The sequence below is a fragment of the Alternaria novae-zelandiae genome (genome assembly GCF_023758075.1).
Source record: "Alternaria novae-zelandiae strain BMP 2774 chromosome Unknown scaffold_13, whole genome shotgun sequence".
In the NCBI taxonomy this organism is placed as follows: Eukaryota; Fungi; Ascomycota; class Dothideomycetes; order Pleosporales; family Pleosporaceae; genus Alternaria; species Alternaria novae-zelandiae.
The window spans coordinates 326,425-345,264 of record NW_026056973.1 but is presented as its reverse complement, the minus strand read 5'-3'; the positions used below and the strand labels follow the sequence as shown (position 1 = coordinate 345,264).

The 18,840-nt window shown below is 54.4% G+C and overlaps 6 protein-coding genes across 6 annotated transcripts; 2 read left to right on the top strand and 4 right to left on the bottom strand.

Moving 5' to 3' along the window:
- Positions 1-64: 64 nt before the first annotated feature.
- On the bottom strand, positions 65-2,224 carry J4E88_006618 (uncharacterized protein; the record flags this gene model as incomplete). Its single annotated transcript, XM_049400242.1, has 2 exons — positions 65-1,619; positions 1,839-2,224. 2 exons carry the CDS (start codon positions 2,222-2,224, stop codon positions 65-67), a joined length of 1,941 nt encoding a protein of 646 aa, XP_049253861.1.
- Positions 2,225-2,646: 422 nt separating this feature from the next.
- On the bottom strand, positions 2,647-4,332 carry J4E88_006617 (uncharacterized protein; the record flags this gene model as incomplete). The annotated part of the gene is made up of 4 exons (XM_049400241.1): positions 2,647-2,760; positions 2,810-3,661; positions 3,713-3,854; positions 4,064-4,332. The coding sequence occupies 4 exons, from the start codon at positions 4,330-4,332 to the stop codon at positions 2,647-2,649; spliced, it is 1,377 nt and encodes a 458-aa protein (XP_049253860.1).
- A 215-nt stretch (positions 4,333-4,547) lies between these two features.
- Positions 4,548-6,086, top strand: MMM1 (ERMES complex subunit mmm1; the record flags this gene model as incomplete). The annotated part of the gene is made up of 2 exons (XM_049400240.1): positions 4,548-4,606; positions 4,652-6,086. The coding sequence occupies 2 exons, from the start codon at positions 4,548-4,550 to the stop codon at positions 6,084-6,086; spliced, it is 1,494 nt and encodes a 497-aa protein (XP_049253859.1).
- A 679-nt stretch (positions 6,087-6,765) lies between these two features.
- On the bottom strand, positions 6,766-8,941 carry J4E88_006615 (uncharacterized protein; the record flags this gene model as incomplete). Its single annotated transcript, XM_049400239.1, has 5 exons — positions 6,766-7,740; positions 7,790-8,167; positions 8,216-8,342; positions 8,448-8,617; positions 8,717-8,941. 5 exons carry the CDS (start codon positions 8,939-8,941, stop codon positions 6,766-6,768), a joined length of 1,875 nt encoding a protein of 624 aa, XP_049253858.1.
- Positions 8,942-11,426: 2,485 nt separating this feature from the next.
- On the top strand, positions 11,427-12,963 carry J4E88_006614 (uncharacterized protein; the record flags this gene model as incomplete). Its single annotated transcript, XM_049400238.1, has 5 exons — positions 11,427-11,553; positions 11,611-11,778; positions 11,827-11,942; positions 11,992-12,272; positions 12,327-12,963. The coding sequence occupies 5 exons, from the start codon at positions 11,427-11,429 to the stop codon at positions 12,961-12,963; spliced, it is 1,329 nt and encodes a 442-aa protein (XP_049253857.1).
- A 525-nt stretch (positions 12,964-13,488) lies between these two features.
- On the bottom strand, positions 13,489-18,533 carry J4E88_006613 (uncharacterized protein; the record flags this gene model as incomplete). Its single annotated transcript, XM_049400237.1, has 8 exons — positions 13,489-13,533; positions 13,601-14,890; positions 14,941-15,462; positions 15,541-15,984; positions 16,609-18,065; positions 18,116-18,246; positions 18,298-18,362; positions 18,417-18,533. The coding sequence occupies 8 exons, from the start codon at positions 18,531-18,533 to the stop codon at positions 13,489-13,491; spliced, it is 4,071 nt and encodes a 1,356-aa protein (XP_049253856.1).
- Positions 18,534-18,840: the final 307 nt, after the last annotated feature.

Sequence of the window (18,840 nt, the reverse complement as noted above, 5' to 3'; positions counted from 1 at the left end):
ACGACTGCACAGACTCGCCCTTGCCTCGCACTCGTATTACCCACGACACTTCATCAGATCACACTCAATCCCTCGCATTGCCCGACATGGTAGCAGCGACCGCACCTCCAAAGACTGCAGCCAGCCCAATTCTCCTGTTCTCCCTCTGCCCACTAACCCGCCACCGATGACTAGCCTTGGGCACAACCACCCTCTCCGGCTCCGCAAGTCCCATCTGCCCCGGCGGCGCATTGCTGAGCTGCCCATACTGCACTCCCCTGTCTCCAACATCTTCAAGCACCTGGTCGAAGTCGCCGTGGTATGCTTTCATCTTGTCGGGCGCGATGATGGGCGCACCGAATGCTTGTGAGATCTCTAGTGGACCTAGAGTGACTTTGCGACCGAGTTGCCAGAAACCCCAGTAGACGGGTAGGACGAGTATGACGGTGATGAAGGTTGCTGCGAGGGCGCCGAAGACGTAGGCGGAGGAGGTGAGGTATTCTTCTACGATGCCGGTGACGGATATGGTAATGTTTTGGCTGGCCATGCCGAGGGCTTTGCGTTCGTCTACATCGGTTGTGGGTGCGCCTTTGATGTACAGAGAGGTTACGAAACTCAAGGTATTGAGTTTGCGCAAGAGCTCGATGGTAGGGTCATCTCGACCAGGTTTCTTAATGTTGTACCAGCAGCGGTCCTCTGCTTCATCTGATTCAGCGTAGAAGATGGATTGAGCTGATGCGCCTCGCGCGACGATGTCCCAAGTGGAACCGTGGCTGATATTTGCGGAGGATTCGTAGAGGTTGTTCATGATGTAGGCCAATGCTCCGACAGTAGAGGTCTCGTTGAAGTACTCGTTGAGCTTGGCGGTATTCAGCACCTTCAAGTCGTCGATTTGGGTGATATCGTTCAGGTTAGTACCGGTACTCCAGAACCGGTCGTCATTGAAGAACTTGACATGTGTAACGATATTTCCGCCGTCTAGTTCTTCTTTACTTGGTACCATGACCGTAAAGGGGTACCGAACAACTGCGGGCCTAATATCGCATGTGCGGATATTCATGGTCCCTGGACAGGAATGCTCGTCCTCCCCAGCGTGGCTGTCGACATACCGCATCTCAAGTTCGATACTGGCGTATGTCTTGGTTTCGCTTGCCCATGATGGTCTAAATTTGACATCCCACAACAAATGAGGTGTGCCGAAAGATTCAGATCTCTCCCACTGCCGTAGCCCATAGTCGACATCTTCGTATTCGGTGGTGCAATCGAACGCAAAGCCTAAGCCTTCGATAGCACCACTGCATTCCTGTCTATAGGGACAATCGAAGAAAGATGCCGTGTCATTGAGGGAATCGTGCACCTTGCTATTGGCGAGCTTGCCGTTGTATGCATCCAAGACGCTGGCCCATGCCGCATCCACCGTCTTGATATGACCATCTGCCCCCGGTATCCCGCCAAAATTCGCAGGCCAGTCTCTCTCAACCCATCCAGTCATGGTGGAATTGGCGTACTCCTTTTGCTGAGTTACGATTGTCCTGGTCGCTTTTTGGAAGAGAGTGCTATCGACGACAGCGAATTTGGTCATAAGCGCGGCAAGGGCGACCAGGTTGAAGTACCTGCCGGAGGTAACAATCGCGTAGAAGCTGTAGGAATATGCATGATTCTTATGTAACACGCGGAGAGAGCTACCGCGCAAGGCTGTTCTCCACCACGCGATCGCCAGTCCATGGCTGACCAGAGTGATCAACCCCAGATTCTGGATCTGGTTCGCGATATTGAGAAGGACGTTGGGCTGAGCAGGGAAACTGTTCCATTAGTCGCGACCCGATTCAAGGTGTACCTGTTAGACTTGCCTTGTAAACGGCCAGTCCTTGACGCGCTTCTTGTGCGAGGACACCAGAATGATCACAGCCGTAGCAGTTGCCACAAAGATGACGACAAGTCCCGCAAAGCCGATCCATGGAAACTGGTTTTTGAAGCCAGGTCTCCAGTCGATGCCGTCGATATCTGAATTATGTTCAGCATATTCAGACTTTTCGTTGCACTCCCGCCTCGGTATGTATGGCTCCCTACTCGACTTCTTAACATCGCTGGAATGTGTTTCGCATTCCTCTGAAATAGCGTCAATGTTGCATATGAAGTCTTCTCTCGGTGTGCCTGGCGCGGTTTTCCAGCTATCTCGCTCAGTCCCAGGAAAATTGGGAGTGAAATTCGGGGACTGCCAGGTCGGTCGGATTTCGTTGTCCATGATAGCAGTCTGGCGTGGAATCGAAAGATTCCAAACGGTGGAAGGGACGAGATGTAGTAATAGATGAATGTGGAAAGCACGGTAAGTGAGTAACAAGCAAACCTCGTGCAACAAAGGAAGCAGCAAACAAGTTCGCATCGCGTGTTCTCAAATCCGTTATACATATAGATCAAGGTGGCACAGCATGCGAAGCGAGCTGACCCAATTGCGATGGCTATAAGCCGAGAAAGGATTGGCTTCGTTTATCTCGACATATCCATGGGAAGAGTAACCACATCGCAATACTGTAAACGTTCAAAAAGCTGATGTGTCGTTTGTCGCATTTTATTTAAGCGATGTGATTCGAAGTTGTGGTATCTGTATAATCGGGTACAAGCATGGGGATTCCGCGCGTAAGTTGTACCAATAGCGGAAGTTTCTCTTCAGTCCTGCATCTGTTCATCGTCTTGCTCCTGCTCCTCTTTGAGGTTATCTTTTCCGTCCTCTTCCTCCGGAGGCATTGAAACAGGGAACGAAAGATGTTTCCAGTCCTCGATCTGCGAAGAGTCAATATGTTAGACGCAGCACACGAACGATGATGCCTACCTCTTCAGTGATACTCTTCAGTCTGTCGCGAATACTTTCCACGGCGTAGCTACCCAGAATCAAGCGCAACGGAGGATAGCTGCAATGACCCAGTTGCCACACCAACTCTGCGCTCTTTACAGCGCTCACCGGTTGTCTGTCGTTCAGCCACTGTACCATCCGTCGCGCGTGTTGCGCGGGGCTTGTCAGTCCCGAGTAGGGCTCGCTGGGGTTCGGTTTCACGAAGAAATGACCGTAACGTTTCGGCTTCGGCGGACCTGTTCCTGGAACGGGCATCGAAGTATAGCTGGGTGGTAATATGTTGTCATCTGGCTCGTCCAATCGAACATGTCCAGGCTCAACCAGTGTTGCTTTGATGTTGAAGATATCGACTTCGTACAACATCGACTCTATGAGCCCTTCCACGGCGTACTTGGTCGCACAGTACGGGCCGAGGCCAGGCACGCCAAGGGCTCCTGCCGTGGATGAGAATATGAGGTATCGACCGGAGTTTTGTGAGCGAAAGTAGGGGAGGGAGAGTTGCAAGATGTGTAGCGTTCCGAGAAAGTTTGTGGTGAATTGATTGCGCAGGTCGTACTCGTCCTGGTCCTCGCATGCTGCTATGACGCCGTAGCCGGTGCTGTTCGCTATGACATCCACCTGGCCCCAGTATTCGATGCTCTTCCTGATGACCTGATCCACTGTCTCGCGCACTCTCACGTCGCATAGTAAACCCAAGCAGTTTCTGTTCTTCCACTTATCCATCTGTTCAGGTGTGTTCTCTTCGGTCCATCCCACCGCGGTGCATTGGTCGCCGTGCGCTAGTATCGCTCGAACGAGGGATCGTCCCATGTGACCGGTCGCTCCGAAGACCTACAGAAGATGTTAGCTATCGAGATCAAGGCAACATGCTTGATGACCTACTATCCATACTGCTCGCTTGGGCGGATTATGTTCAGATGGTGGGTCGCAAGTTGCTGGAAGGATGAGATTGGGGTTGTGAGTTGCAGCGCCTGGCGAGAGGCTCTGACTTTGGGTATCGAAATCCATAAGGAGGTTGAAGACGCTACAATGGTATGCGATCGTGAACTGGTCCAGAGGTGGGGAGCTTGGCAACCAATCGGACTTGCAACTGCCGCTATCTCCGTCTGGTTCAGGTGAAGGGGCAACGAAGCCACGTCGCGCACTTGGTATGTGTACGCGAGTAATCCAGGGTATTTCCGTATCGCGTCGGAAGTGAGGCTTGGTAGAACTAGCACTCAAGGCATGATGAACCTCCTCTCGTCGATCAGAAAGCGGAGCCCCTCGATGACCAATTGGCTGGGAAAGGCCTGTTGCCGGTTCATGAAGTTGCTGACGAGGATGAAGAACATGATGAAGATGTCGAGGTGCATAGGCGACGTGAGGAAGAAGTGGTACGCGAGGAACAGGAAGGCCTGGGCGCGGTATCGGCTCTTGATGGATCGGATAACTCTGTTCGCCTTGATGGCAGCGGCGCGGTTGGTGGGGGTCCTGAAGGTGACGACCTTGGAGAGAAGGGGCATCCTAGGTAGAGTTGTGCCTCGTCGCGGGTCTGAGTCTGGGGAGACCTCGGGGCTGCGGAGATGGGCGTGGAGTGATTAGGAGGCTTATCGATATGGCTAGGTCGGCATCCTTCCAAGGTCCCGATGCACAATTACGTCTTTCAGCCTCTGCTCGAAATCACCATCCACACCCAACATGCAATTGTCAACGCGGTAGCAACTCTTCAGTCGCGACTATGGTCAAAGCAGTGCCCACGCCCGTGGCGCTGCCCGTTACACAGGGCGGCTCGTCATCGTACAGTTGCCCATCAAATGCAGAGACCCCGCTAACTTACTACAGACTCTCCTTCACACAAGGTTTCCTACTCGGCCAGCTCTCGATTGCGATTTTGATGTTCTGCTTCATAAAGTTCTTCATCTTCGGAGAGCCACCGTCCGCCGACGACCGCGCATTGCATCTCAACTCGCTCCGGCGAGCTCGAACCTTGGCCCACCAACAGTCGTATAAGCAATTGAGAACGCGTGCAAACTCGACGTCTCTCTCCTTACGCCATAAACCATCGAGAAGTATAATACGAAAAGGCGAGGAGAGCAGGGGAGGCCCAAGCATACAGACTATCCTCGCGAAGACGTATTACAACGTAAAGGGACACCAACCGGAGAGCTTAGACTGGTTCAATGTGCTCATTGCGCAAACAATCGCACAGCTGAGAGCCGATGCACGCCAGGACGATGCAATCCTTACTTCGCTCACCGACATCTTGAACACGGGCAGCAAGCCGGACTGGATTGGCGAGATTAGGGTGACGGAGATAGCATTGGGTGATGAATTCCCCATCTTCAGCAACTGCCGAGTCATGCCAGCAGAAGATGGATTCTGGTACGGGCCAGGCAATACAGATGAGAAGGAGAGACTGCAAGCGCGAATGGACGTTGATCTAAGCGATGTCATTACCATCGGCGTAGAGACGACACTGAACCTGAACTGGCCGAAACCCATGTCCGCAGTCTTGCCAGTCGCGCTCGCTGTGAGCATTGTACGATTCTCAGGAACCCTCGCCGTGTCCTTCATACCCTCGTCCTCGCCTCCACCAACCACAGCGCCCATGCCATCGCCAACATCAAATACGCACCGAGGTTCCTCGCCGAGCCGCCCAGCATCCTCATCAGGTGCCCCACCACACCGTCCCACGACATTAGCCTTCACCTTCCTAGACGACTACCGCCTCGACCTCTCCGTGCGTTCCCTAGTCGGTTCGCGATCACGACTTCAAGACGTACCCAAAATCGCCCAGCTCATCGAATCCCGCGTACACGCCTGGTTCGACGAACGAGCCGTAGAACCGCGCTTCCAGCAAATCGTGCTCCCATCACTCTGGCCCCGCAAACACAACACACGAGGCGGCGCCACAGAAGATGCCGACGCAGCAGCCGGCGAGAACGAAGAAGATGAGGACGACGAAATCGCCGTCATGGAAGGAAACGGCACAGCTCCCGGCTCAACATCCTTCATCCCCAGCCCCATCGCCGAGAACGCCACCCTAGAAGAGCGCATAGAAGCAGAAGGCCAGAAGATGCGAGAGGCGGAGATCAGAGCTGGGGTTAGGAAACCCAGCGCAACAGACTCTCGTAGCCAGAGTAGAAATACCCGGGAAGACGGCATGCGGTGGCGGGGCGAGCAGAGAGACCGGCCCAAGGGGTCGGGGAGACCGAAACTGCAGAGCCGGACTACGACGGGCATCGCGGGAGCCATACCAGGCGCTTTACCGAGGTGATGTGGACAGATATTTGTACGATGACATGACTGAATGTATATAATACCAGCAGCGGCGGCGACGGCGTTGTGGAGCGAAAGCATACGTCTTGCTTTCGGCGCATCAAGTCCAAATCTATTTGATTAGGTATGGACCAGATGTGCCTGAAGCAAGACGTATGCCCAGGTACATTGACAGTATCGTGAGCTTCATATTTAGCGAAGCTCACAATACTGTCAATGTACCTGGTTCACAAGAAGCATCACAACACAATCGCACAGCTGCTCATAATGACAACACAAGTTGCATCCATTGAACTTCTCCTCCTACACATCCCTCAGTGCACACCGAGTATCTGTATCCCAGCCACCCAGGCAATCATTCCCTTCGTGTAAAAGTGCCATTGTCTACCACTCATGAGCAACACCCGATACAACTGTAGACATCCGATGCCCGTACGTATCCTAACACAACGCTAACCTAACGAGAGACAACACCTTAATCTCACCTCCCATCTTCAGGTACAGGAGGTAAAGAAATGGAAAACGCCATGGGTATCTGTCTTTCTCTAGCTATGACAGGGACAGGACAAGCAAAGAAAAAGGTTGGTAAAATTGAATCAAAGACAGCCGCACACGGGATTTGGGAGATGATGTGTAGCATGCATGAGAAAACGGCTTGATTAAGTGCGCAGGCAGATCTATTGCCAGCTGGCGGTAGGAGCGGGTGTGGGATGTTGTGGTGGCGGGGGTGCTTCATAAGAGTTGGTAGGGACGTCGACGGGAGCCTGGTGTTTTGGTGCTTCTTCGGGGGCGCTGTACGGCGGCGTTGGGGCGGAGAAGAAGCCATCGAGTTTGGGGAGCGCTTCTGGGTTGCCTGTAGGAAGCTGTTGGTTTGCGACGGGGATGACGGGTTGGGAGATCCCGTTCGTGGTAGAACTGGGCTCGGATGTAGGGGCTGAGGGTTCTGGAGCAGGCGCAACCTCAGGCTGTTTTGGCGCGCCTGTGTCGGCTACTGTCGCAGCAGTAGCATCGTGGTCCACGCCGTTTGCCATGGGTGCGTCTTGGTCGGGAGCAGCAGAGCCATCAGTTGCGCCTTTCCGGTAACGCAGAGTGACCATGAGGCTGTGCGGTTCCTCCTCTTCATCTGACGAATTCTCCGCCGCATCGTCTTCATCATCGTCGAGCTCCATCTGATCTGGCTCTTCCTCGTCATCATCTCCACCGTCCCAAGATGTCGCATCCTCATCATCTTCGGAATCTACTGTCCGGTTCAGTGAGCGGCCGTTGGTAGTGCCCCTGTTGGCGGCGCGGGTTGATCGGCCAGGGCCAGGCTCCTCCGACACATCAGACCGTACGTAATCGCCAGTTGCAGGCGATGGGTGGTCGGTGGCTTGTCCACTAAGTAGTGTCTCACCGTATAAACCTGTTGCTCGAGAGCGGACCTGTCGGCCGCTAGCGGTGACAGTAGGACCAGAAGGCGCAGCGGGTGTGTCGCGGCCTGATTGCCGCCCTGACCGACGTACAGATGTATTGTCCGAGTCGAAGTCGTCCTCTTCGTCGAACGTATATCGTTGGCGCTTGCCACGGGTGCGGCCTTCGTATAGGGAGAAACCGAGTTCTGGGCGCGTGAAAGCGTCTTTGCGCTGACGGGTGTACTCCCGTCGCTTGCGTTTCTGCATGGACATTAGCACAAGACGATGTGTAGAAGGAACGAGGGCATACGTTTTCTGAAGCCTCGAACCGTGGCACAGCGTTGAGCATGCGCTCGCCGAGTGCCTTGGCCTCTTTGTGTCCGTCCACTTCCTCCAGCTTCGTCGCAAGCGCTCTTAGCTCATCGATCGAGCCAGCGACACTGATCCACTGTACGTTCTTGAGCTTGGGATCGCTCTCGCGGTAGATGCGAAAGTGGGTGTCATTCTGCCCTTCCACCAGGTAGTACCGGCGCTTGTCACCATCGCGACCCCACGCTTGTACCGACAACGGGATATTTGTATCTTGTTTGTCCTTGGTAGTGCGAGACTTGTATGCGGTATTGATCATGACCTTGACTTGCTCGTTTTGGTTGAGGCTCCAGAGGCAGAGAGAGTGGAGGAGGGTGATCTGGGCGAAAGTTAGCATCTGGCGAGATCAGGATAGACGGCGACTTACCCGTTCTTCTGCTATCATTGTGTTGAAGTTGCGACCGCCACTGAGGGGGTTGCCAGTCCATTTGGTGGGCCATTGTGACTTTTGGGTTTGGATGGCCTCTTCGAGGGCGCGACCGTAGTGACCCTTCCTGTAGAACACACAACCTGTCAGCGCGTGCACTATGCCATCCGCTCTGTAAGGCCTACGCGACCGGAGAATATGTCTTTGTAAAGGGCAAAGGGGTCAGACTGACTCGACAGGTTTCTTGCGATTGAGGACGAGCCCAAGCAGGGCGCATAGTAAGCCTTCGACATCGGCGGACGGCGTCTCCTCCGCGACACCCTGTTCGATGTCTTGAGGCCCTACGTGAGGCGAACCGCGAGGAAAGGCTTCGTTGAAGCGCGACCGAAACATTACAATGAACTATAGCGCATGGCATTAGCGATGTCTGGGTGGAGGATTTATGCGCGATTGCGGTGCAATGCGGCGCGTCACGACGCGACGGACGCGTCCAACACGTACAGCAATGTCTGGATTATCCTCTGGTACGGCCTCATGCGGTGGAGAAGGCGCTCGTTTCCTTGGAGGCGGCGAGGGCGAGCGATGCTTGAAAAAGGTCAAGATTGTGCCATTCTTCTTCTTCTTTTTCTGAGGTACGGCCTTTGCAGCGCTTGCTTCTGAAACCTCGACCTCCATCTCGTCGTCGGTCGGGGGCGCAGAGGATAGCGAAGAATCGGAATCGGCCATGGTTGGTGGTGTTTGGGGGTTGATGTTGGTGGTGGTAGTTGCGGCTGCAGTTGCGGGACGAGGAGAGGAACTACGAACAGAGCACGGTTAGGTAGGCATGAGGTAATGCTACTTTCGCTAGCCCAAAGATCGACTGATTGGGTCCCTGTAATGCAGGACAATGAACACGTTCACCAGGGCATCTTTGTTTGACAAAACAAGCGTCAAAAGGTAGCAATATCAGAGCAGCGATGGGATCAGGGCAACTTCTGTAGTCTGGGAGTTTGATTCGGCTATATACGTGATGTTCGCGAAGTGCTACAGCAATATCTCAATTCGCATATAGTGAGACCACGGCCAAGGGCAGCTATCAAGCGTGCCGTCTCTTCACCACAGCTTCCACCATAACCTCCTGCTCACAAGTCGATCGTATGGCCGCATCTCCCCCAACTCGTAATGCTGTTGTTAAGAAAGTCAGCGGCTTATAAGTATCCTACCATTGCTTTTTGATGCTCTGTTCCGGCCCAGACGGGGGTCGAGGGCACTTGTTTAAGACATGATTAGAGACGCGCAATCACATTTCGGGGTGCAAGTGTACCGGCGAGATTGAGTTGTGTCAGGCTTTCGTTCCTTGAATGCGCTCCACTGCGGAATGGCGGTTTTCAGGTTTAGGGCGGTTGTGCTGATGTGGCCGGTAGGTCCCTTTGAAAGCGCTGATCGGGCGGGGGAACGCTCGACAAGTGGACATGCCAAAGTCGCGACCAAAGCGCGAGACCTTCCACAGATGCCCTGGTGTTGCTCATAAGCATAGGTCAGCCTCTGCCCATTCGATCCTCCTCTTGACTTGTATAGGCGTCACAACAGATGTCAAGTAGATGAAAGGAAGGCGACACCGGGTAAAATACTCATAGGAGTACTGGGGGTTTCTTCGAGTTCGCGAGCGTTACGTGTTGGCTGCAAGCGCGCCCATGTGCGTCGCGCTTTTCGTCGCAACTTCGGGCTAGTCCGCCCAGTCCTGAAGTTGCAGCGCATGTCTGTCTGTCCACTCCTTGTGGTAAACGTCCTCACGGCACCTTCTCTAGCAATGGAACCATTGCGCGATGATGTAGCGCGATCAGAAATGAATCAAATTCGTTCGTGTGATTTGAGACGGACGGGACTTTTTGGAATAAAGAAACCTAGTTTGGGCAAACAATGCGCCGAAAGAAGCCGACTGCGCGAAATACAAGCGAATGCGAGAGCGCAGTTGAAGTGGTGTTGCCTTGGCTGAGGAGAGACGCGAACTTGAGGTTGAAGTTCCAGCTGGCCGAAGAGACGGCGCTTGTCAAGTCACGTGCACGCGGTTTGTATGGCGGGGCGAGCTGAAAGGTAATCGTCTCGAGGCAAATTAGGACATGTTGTCTCGATTTCCTGTCAGTCTTTATTGATCTCGTGAGTAATGAATACAATACGATAGAAGTGTTTTGACATGAACAAACGCCGGAACCGTGATGAGCAGATGTTCGCAGTGCAGTCGTGTGAGATGGCGAGCACATTGACTGCATATGCCAAGGTAGCTTACACTGTAGAAGGATTGCTTTCCAGCTATATCGCGTTGCTTTCAGAGGCCAGGTGATATATCGCGCTTGCCGAAAAGACCGCTTGACCTGATAAGGGAAGGAGATTGGGTTCGCGTCCTTTATGGCTGCATATTGAAGAGTCTGGACGGCGCACTAGACAGCCAACATGCGCTTCTGTAGGTCTATCGAATCCCCATTGCTGCGCGATAGGAGAGGATCCGAACAGGAGCCTACTGCTGATTCCGGTGATTTGCTCGGTGAAGTCGGGCAGAGAATGGAGAGTAGCTAAGAAAGACGCTTCCTTGGTACGGTGGCGAGGGTGAAACTCAGCATCCATGAGATGGAGTGTGATTGCGCAAACCATGACGGAGGCTGCCAGGAATAGAACGGTGGGCAATGTATGGCAAGACGGGTGAAACGGGGGGCATGCCTACAAAAGGCGATAGTGGAGGGGTTGGCTGTGGTGAGTAGATGGGGCGCCCGGCGGAAGCATTAGGGCGGCAAACCCCGGAATAGCGACATGTCGTCCCGCTGTGTCAGGACTGGCTGGGCCGCGTCTTTGGGCGACGCTGATCGCCGTTGGAGGGCACCTAGACGGTCTGTGGTTTCTGGAATAATGGGTCAGGGTCGCGCCTGCTTAGCCTGCTGCTGTATATTGACACGCGTTGGCTCTCAACTTTTGCCGTAGGACGCCCGCCATTGCGAACTCTCCTCCTGACTTCTACTTTCTACTATCTACTATCTCGCGGCATCCATTCCTCTTTTCCCTCCTTTTGCACCACTTGGTCTCTGTCGCCGGGTGTTGATCGTCCCGCGCCTGCCTCCCTGGTGGTATCGATAGCTGTACCCTGCACACGGCCCATATCTTGTTACGCACGCCGCAGCCCCCTCGTCATTCTGCTGCTTGCACACTTCCCTACGACACCCACGCACACCGCACCGCAATCATGAACATCAACAAGAAATTCGACCGCCTGAAGCAATGGACCAACGAGAAGATGGGCGCAGAGGCCCGCACTGGTCTCTCCGACGAGTTCAAGGCGCTCGAAGTGGAAATGAACCTGCGTCATGAGGGTATGCACGAATCCGAGCCCTGCAGCAGCACCAGCCTCGCATACTGACACTTTCCAGGCATGGACAAGATGCACGGCGCAATGGCTGTCTACGTCAAGTCGCTCTCCAAGCGCGCAGAGGGCGCCGACAAGGAGAAGCAGCTACCAGGTGGCCATCTGGGTTCCTCCATGGTGACCCACGGCGAGGACTTTGAGCCCGACTCGGAGTTTGGCAATTGCCTGTCTTGTGCGTTTCCACGCCAATCGCACCTGTCTGCGTACTAACTATCAGCAGCACTGGGTCGAGCAAACGAACGTCTGGCGCGAGTACAGGAGACGTATGTCCAAGGGGCTACGTCATCATGGCTCGAGGGTCTTGAACGCTCCTTGATTCAGATGAAGGAGTACCAGGTACGGCGGCATCAGAACAATTGCGGGCATGGAAGCTAATTTGTCTCAGTCTACCCGCAAGAAGCTCGAGACACGCCGTCTGGCCTACGACACCTCCCTCGCCAAGATGCAGAAGACGAAGAAGGAAGACTTCCGCATGGAGGAGGAACTACGTGCCCAAAAGGCCAAATACGAGGAGACCAGCGAAGAGGTCTTCCGGAGGATGCAGGACATCAAGGAGTCGGAAGTCGACATGGTCCAGGACCTGACTGCTTTCCTCGAGGCAGAACTGAGCTACTACGACCGCTGTCGTGAGATTCTGCTCAACGTCAAGCGGGAATGGCCGGCTAGGTGAGGACATTTCGATCAGCATAAGACCTAGCACATTTCTGACACATGACACAGGGACACCAGGGCTATGCCTAGCCGCCCCGCGCGCTCCCGATCCAATACCGCACACGGCTACGCAGAGCGCTTCAACCCAGTCGAAGAAGAACCCGAGCCTGAGCCCGCTCGCATGACCATTCCTAAGCTTTCGTCCCAGCGAAGCCGCTCCCCTGGCCCTGAGCAGTCGCCCGGTGGCTACTCCCTACGCCCCTCTCTTAGCCGCACTTCGACTTACGAGAACAACAATGGCTACCGAGACGACTCCCCTGCCCGCCGACTGTCCCGCGTCCCCACTGATTCCTCCGTCATATCCTCCGGCCGAACAAATCTCCGTCCAGTCCGACAAGCTAGCGCCAGCCAACAGAACACGTTTGCTGACGACTACGAAGACGATTATGCGCCATCCAACGGAAACGGATATAGACGTGACCGTGATCGATCGCCGCCTAGCCCCGATACCTCGTCATCTGTTGGCAGTGGGCGCGGCGGCGTCATGTCGCGAGCAGCGAGTTGGTCCCAGGCGGGTGAGCAGGCGACCAACGGCGGCAAGAAGGCACCTCCGCCACCACCTCCATCGAGGGCGAAGAAGCCGCCGCCACCTCCGCCGCCAATGAAGCGAAGTGCGTTGAGTGAATCTCAAGTAGCACGCTACTAGGCCTTGCCATCTTCCTCTTGTCTTTCTCTTTGGCTAACAAGTTTGTCGTAGAGCTCATGTCTTCCACTGTCAGGAACACCAGCTGGTGATGCCAACATTTGACGTATCGGCATGCTGTTCACGACTCGCTTGGCGGAAAATCAGGTCTGCATTCTCGACTGCAGTGCGGTCAGGCGTATACGGCGTTACATTGGAGGGAACATCAAGCACCAGTGTCGTGGCGTTTTGGAGCTGGGTGGAACTTATCACAGCGTCTACGTGTCGAGCTTCAGACGCAAGTTCAATTGTAGCAACGATGCTAGGTCTCAACCTCAATACATCTCTTAAGCAATCAATGAGGCGAAGTGAATGTGCATGTGTACAGTCAATGAACATCCCCAGGATGAGCGAGACCGATTCGACCAGAAACATTCGTGAACTTGAGATGAACTCGTGTCTATTTCAATCAACAGACTAACCAGATATATACTACTCGCGTTATTCGAACACGAGCATTTTCCGTAAACACCACACTACACCCACCCATTAATGCTCGTACTTCTGCTGTTGAGGCGGGAAATTCCAGTTCTCCTGGACAAACATTAGCACAATTTCCTCACATCTGTCGAACCATAACAAAAACAGAAACATGACTTACCCACTGCTGCAACCCCCCATTCGGACTCGTAGTCCCAAACTCAGCATGATGCCCCGTATCCACCGGCACAAAAATAGCACCCGTATCCTGACCCGCACCAGCGCTCATGCCACCCCAGACATCGTAATCCTCTGCCGACCCAGCACCTGCCCCACCGCCGCCGCCGCCTCCACCATTCAAGCTCCCGAGTATACTATCGAAATCCACATTCAAGCCATCCAGCGTACCAGACGTAGGCGTCCTCTGCAAATGGCCATGCATGTTATTCGGTGTCTGCTGCGCGCCAAACGCGGGACTCGTTACGGAGCCGCCGAAGGAGGGTAAGGGTTGGAGAGTGGGATGTTGCTGGGGAGCGATTTGTTGGCGCTTTTTGTTGAAGCCTTTCATTACGTAGAAGGCTTCTAGGTTTTCTTTGACGGTGAAGAGGAGGTCGGAGCAACGTTCTCGTACGCCGACGCCGTAGCAGTGCCCGAAGATGTGGTCGATGATTGTGGCCATGCGCTCTTTTCGCGGGAGGTCGGGCGTGCGGTAGAGTTCGGTGAGGAGGAGGAGGACGGCGTGGTATTGTTGGTAGGTCGTTGAGTACCAGGCCCATGACGAGAGCGAGGGCAGTGTGTCCAGCGTTGCGCCAATTTCGAGCGTCGTGAGAGCTGCTGTGAGGAGCACGTCGCGGAGGCGGTTTTCGGATTCTGAGCGTGGTTGCAGGGAGGTTTGCGGGAGGTGCCGGTAGAGGAGCATGGAGTCGCAGCGAGACATTAAGAGAGTTGCTACGAGGCCTGCATAACGTTGGATGGGAACATTGGCGTCCAGGTACTGCAGGTATTTGCTTTGGATTTGACGCTTCTTGGCTTCTACGCGGGCGCGTAGATCGTGAAGGGTGATGTGCTTGCGGTCCATCTCAATTCTGCCGCGAAAGATGAGACGGTGGATCTCGTTGCATTCGTAGCGTATCAGCGATAAAGTGACGTCTGACCAGCCGGTGGTGGAGGCTGGGTGTTGTTGCCATTTTGCACTGCCAAACTCGAAGACGTCGTCATCTACATTTAACGGGAGCGCAATGTCGAAATCGTCCGATCGAATGGATGGATGGGGCCCCTGCGCTTCGGCTGTCTTGAAGTCTAAGAAGCAGATTTGGTACCACAAGAGCGATCGAACGTGTCGCTGTAGGGGTGTCAGGCTGTTGGCTGAGCTGTGGCTCATGCGATGTATGCCTATACATTGTGCCAGGCGAACCAGAGCACCAACTACGACAGACGTCGCTCGAGATATTTGCGCTCGACAGAGGGGTATCTGTATGTGTTAGTATGCTCGAATTCTATCAAGAATGTCGGTTCAAGTACCAAATAGATCGTCAAGGCTTGCAAAGTCCGTATATTGGACGTCTTCGCCCAATTAGCACGAAGCAATGCCCGCTCCGTAGCTTTTTGTAAGCGCAAGAACAGGTCCTCTTTCGTGATGCCAAACTGCGACTTGGCTTGCAGAGGCGATACAGAGGCCGCAGCAGCCATGCACACGGCCAATATCAAGGCAGTACATGAATTCTGGTTGGGATTTCCAATCTCGAGATTCATCCAAAAGCGGTCAAACATGCGCTTGAACGACGGAAGATGCAAAACGTGCGCAAGAGGGCTGACAGCTTCCGTGTATCGCTGTAGTAGTCCCTCTGCTTCCATCTTAGTCGGTAGCTGCGGTGCTTCCACATCATTGTTTTGATGTAGAGGCAGCGAGCCACCTAGCAGCAGGTTCAGTGATGGTGCAAGGGACGGCATCTGTTCTGCGGACAGCAGAGCAGACGATTGTGTCGCTCTCTGGCCCGTGACTGATGACGACGGGGTGAAGCTCTCAGACAGAAGCTTGCCGAGCTAAACAACAATTCAGTCTGCGGTCATGGAAAGGCAACGGAAATGCGGGACAAAAGTTGCGGACAGGGCAGAAAGTACCTCTTCGGCGTATTGGGGGCGGAAAAATCCGGTGACATTCTCACAAATGATCATCCTCCCGATTCGAATCGTGAGATCCGTCGCAATCTGATCTTCATCGTCATTCTCGTCCTCGTACACATCGTCCTGCGTCTCTTCAGGCTCTGCGGGCAGTCTCTCCCAGGCATCCGTTTCGGGCTCGACATCCTGCTGGTAGGCTTCCCATTCATAGTCTCGCGGAGGCGTGCCAGGCGTGGTGGTGTCGACGGAATTCGCATTCTCGTACCCATCATGCACACTGGCGCTACTCTGCGTGCGCACGGGGAGGTTCTTGGTCCAGTCCGGGATGGTGACACCAGCGCCACTCTTACTCTGTGCGCGCTCTCTCTGCTCCCTCTCTTTCTTGCGCGCAGCGCTCTCAGGGACGGTGATGAAGACGCACTCGCGCCCGAAGGCTGTGCAGTTCTGGCAAGGGTGCGTCTTGGAGCATCGCGACTTCCGGGTGCGGCATTCAACGCAGCTGTTGATGGGGCGTGGATTTCTCCGGCGGACCACTCGAGACTGCAAGACCTGTCCTTGTTCTGGCATGTCTCGCAATCCTCATTTTCGCGCCATGTGTGGGTGAGGTTGGAAGGTGGCTGAGGTGGTGGAGTGAGCGATCGGATGTCGGCCCGTAAGGGAACCCCGATGACTTTAACACCTGTTGGTGATGATGCACGTGTTCAGCCTTGTCGCATCGTCTTGGCTCTGAGCAGGTTAGCAGACTTTTCGCCGCCTTCGGAGTCATGCAGGTACCGCCCAACAATTGATTGCTGACTGCGACCTATAGGCCGCGCTGCTGTTCAGGGCCGGCTTGAAACGAATGATGTGGGCCTTGGTGGGATGCATCTCGACCCTTAGCGCGGGGCATGCACTGTGCTGCACTCATTGCGGGCTGTGCTGACGAACACTATTGAGATGATTGTGGTATTCATGAGGCAACTCTATCAACCCGTGTAATATGGACCTGCATTTGATGCCACTCGCTTCGACGCCCAACTCCCGAATCATTGCTTCGCTCTCGCAAGACGATATCGACTATCTACCTACTTCTCTCTTCAGGCGAGCCGCAGCTGATGTAGCGGGAGGCTCGGGCCACGAGTCGACGGCATCTTCTACTTCCTCCAAGAAGGAAGTGCTATTGTGCACAGTGGTACCGCCGAGCACGACTCGAATACCTGGGGAACTAGCATTGACTTGCGCAACCATCTTAGCTTCCTCGTATGTTGCGCCGCCGACCATGAAGACAATGATGTCCTGCGGCTTGTCCTTTGTCGATCCGCCACCCTCGACGAAGGGGTACAGCTGCTGGCTTAAGCGACCCTTGATCATGTCCTGCAACGTAGCCTCTAAGCGAGGCGAGTGCTGTGTGTAGACGTTCTCAACACCCTTCAAGCCCTTGAGTCGATCTCGGGCACCTCCGAAGAATGACCCAGGTTGGAAAAGGTCCGGCACTCCACCTGCCGCCGTAGTCGCTTGCAGCGAGTCATGGTAGGTCAGCAGCTTTGTGATGAGGTTAATGCGATGCCGTGACAGTCCACCCGCAACAGCGAGCAAGTCAAGTAGCATAGCTGTGGAGTTTGACGAGGTCTTTGAGTAGCGCAACGCGTAGATGGCAACCAGCCGGAGCTTGTTGTTCGCCGGGACCTTTGGATCTTGGATGATCCTTTGCAGCGATTTGACGTCGTTGGAATGGTTGTCTGTACATGCCAGGCTCTGTTCGAGCTCACTGATGTCCAGTAGACTCTCCTCGCCAACTCGTCTGCTCAGCTCACCGACAAGTGTGACGTGCTTGGTGACGTTGCCGGAAAGCTTGCGGAACTCGGGAAAGTCCTCGATAAAGCGCTTCATATCGGCAATAGAGTCGAGCTTTTGCGATCCCTGCTGCTTTGACGCGAACTGCTCGACATACTCTTTTGCGTTTTGCCCTAAATCGCCGAAGTTGAGATACATGTTCTTCTTGAAGAAAGGGTCCTGCTCCTGCGATAACACGATCTCCTTGAGCTCAGGACGTATCTCTGGCACATCGCGTAGGTCCACCCGTCCATTGTGTATTCCGAGCAGCTCGTGAACCATAGCCTGATACGTCCATTGCGTCAACAGCGGTGTCACCGGGTCGTCTCTTCGGTCGACAATCAAAAGTATGGGCGGGGTATCTGTTTTGCGGAAGTCGAACAGTTGCTCTTCCTGTGTCATATGGTATCGGACCTCGGTCGCCAGCTTCTTCACGAGCAAACTGTTCTTCTGGTATCGTATCAAGGGCTTCTTCTTCAGCGACAGAAGTAAGGCCATGACTGCCTCGGTCGATCTTTGTAGCGCATCCTGATTCCACGCATCCGGGCTTGTGCTCCATATCCGATGATCGGGAAATCCGAGGTTGAGCGACATGAGGTCGGGATTTATGACGAGGAAGTCGGCGAAGTATTCCTGAATAGCGCGTACGACTTCGTGGTCGTCAGCTTCGGCGAGGCGCTCCAATGACGACTTTTTGATTATATTACTGAAGTCTGTCTGCATCAGCACGCGTACGTAGCCCCGTGTTCTTCCAGGCGCATACAGATGTTGTATTCCCCGTACTTGGGCTCTCGCAGCTCTTCGATGAGGTTCTGGATAGACTCGGGCGACGGTCGCACAAAGCATAGGCAGCGAAGATGGCGCATCTTCTCCCGCTTTGGGTTGTCGAGGCGGCTGCCAACGTATTAGCCGTGCATTGCACCATGGATCGCGAGGGTGCGGTACTCGGTAAGGTAGACTTCATGGTTGAGGAGGGCGGACTGTGTTGTCGCAGTCGATACTATGGGGACCTAAGCAGCATGAGTAACGTGTGTACCGCCACCTGGGAGAGCAGACAAACCCACAGTCTCGTTGTCGAGGAGGAGGATCTTCATCTTGGCCGCGGAGGTGCCAGTCGCAGCGCTGTCCCCGACCGACACCATCTTGGTGATGTAGCCGGAGACGGCCTGTATGATGTCCATGGTCGCGAGGAAATTAGTCGCAATCTACTGCGAGCTCGAGGTCGTGAATTAAGGGAGTCGTTGTCTCACTCGCTCTTCCATGTCGACGCGGTTGTTCGTTGGTCAAGGCAAGCTAGGAACGTGGCTCAAGCGCGACCTCGAGAGAGCTCAGGAACATGACAGCGCCAAGGCGAATACATCCACGACATTTCGGTCCTTATACATCGACTTTTCAGTTACATTGGATCAAGTACCCTTCGATGCTCTGCCACTGCATCTACTATTCCCCGATGTTGTTGGTCGTGTGATCACCTACAGTGGGCAGACA